This window comes from Haliaeetus leucocephalus, unplaced genomic scaffold, assembly GCF_000737465.1.
Source record: "Haliaeetus leucocephalus isolate CR32 unplaced genomic scaffold, Haliaeetus_leucocephalus-4.0 Scaffold92, whole genome shotgun sequence".
In the NCBI taxonomy this organism is placed as follows: domain Eukaryota; kingdom Metazoa; phylum Chordata; class Aves; order Accipitriformes; family Accipitridae; genus Haliaeetus; species Haliaeetus leucocephalus.
Genome location: NW_010972528.1, coordinates 4,346,709 through 4,347,097, shown reverse-complemented (window position 1 = coordinate 4,347,097; position 389 = coordinate 4,346,709). Strand labels below are relative to the sequence as shown.

The 389-nt window shown below is 74.0% G+C and overlaps 1 protein-coding gene across 1 annotated transcript in view; it reads left to right on the top strand.

The window, feature by feature from the left end:
• IRX6 (iroquois homeobox 6) overlaps positions 1–389 on the top strand; it is a 5,656-nt gene that overhangs the window by 1,151 nt on the left and 4,116 nt on the right. The window contains exon 2 of the mRNA XM_010585222.1: positions 104–349. Coding sequence (XP_010583524.1) covers positions 104–349 — 246 coding nt within the window. The remainder of the gene's footprint in view (positions 1–103; positions 350–389) is intronic.

The following is a 389-nucleotide window of genomic DNA, read 5'->3' as shown; positions in this document are numbered from 1 at the left end:
CCCCCGCACACACACAGCCGCGCACACGCTTCTAAATTCCCCCCGATGGGGCTGCCTCGACAGTCACTCGGCGCCGTCCCGCTCTCTCCTCTCCTCTCCGCAGTTTTTCGTGCCCGCCAGCCCCAGCACGACCTGCTGCGAGGCTGTCCCCCGCTCCGTGCCGGATGCCTCCTCGGCGCCGGCCGCCGCCTCCCTCTGCTGCGCCCCGTACGAGAGCCGGCTGCTGGCGCCCGGCCGCGCCGAGCTCAATGCGGCGCTGGGCATGTACGGTGCCCCGTACGCCGCCGGCCAGGGCTACGGCAACTACCTGCCCTACAGCGCCGAGCCCGCAGCGCTCTACACCGCGCTGGTGAGTGCCCGCCCGCCCGGGCAGCGCACCGGAGGGCGGG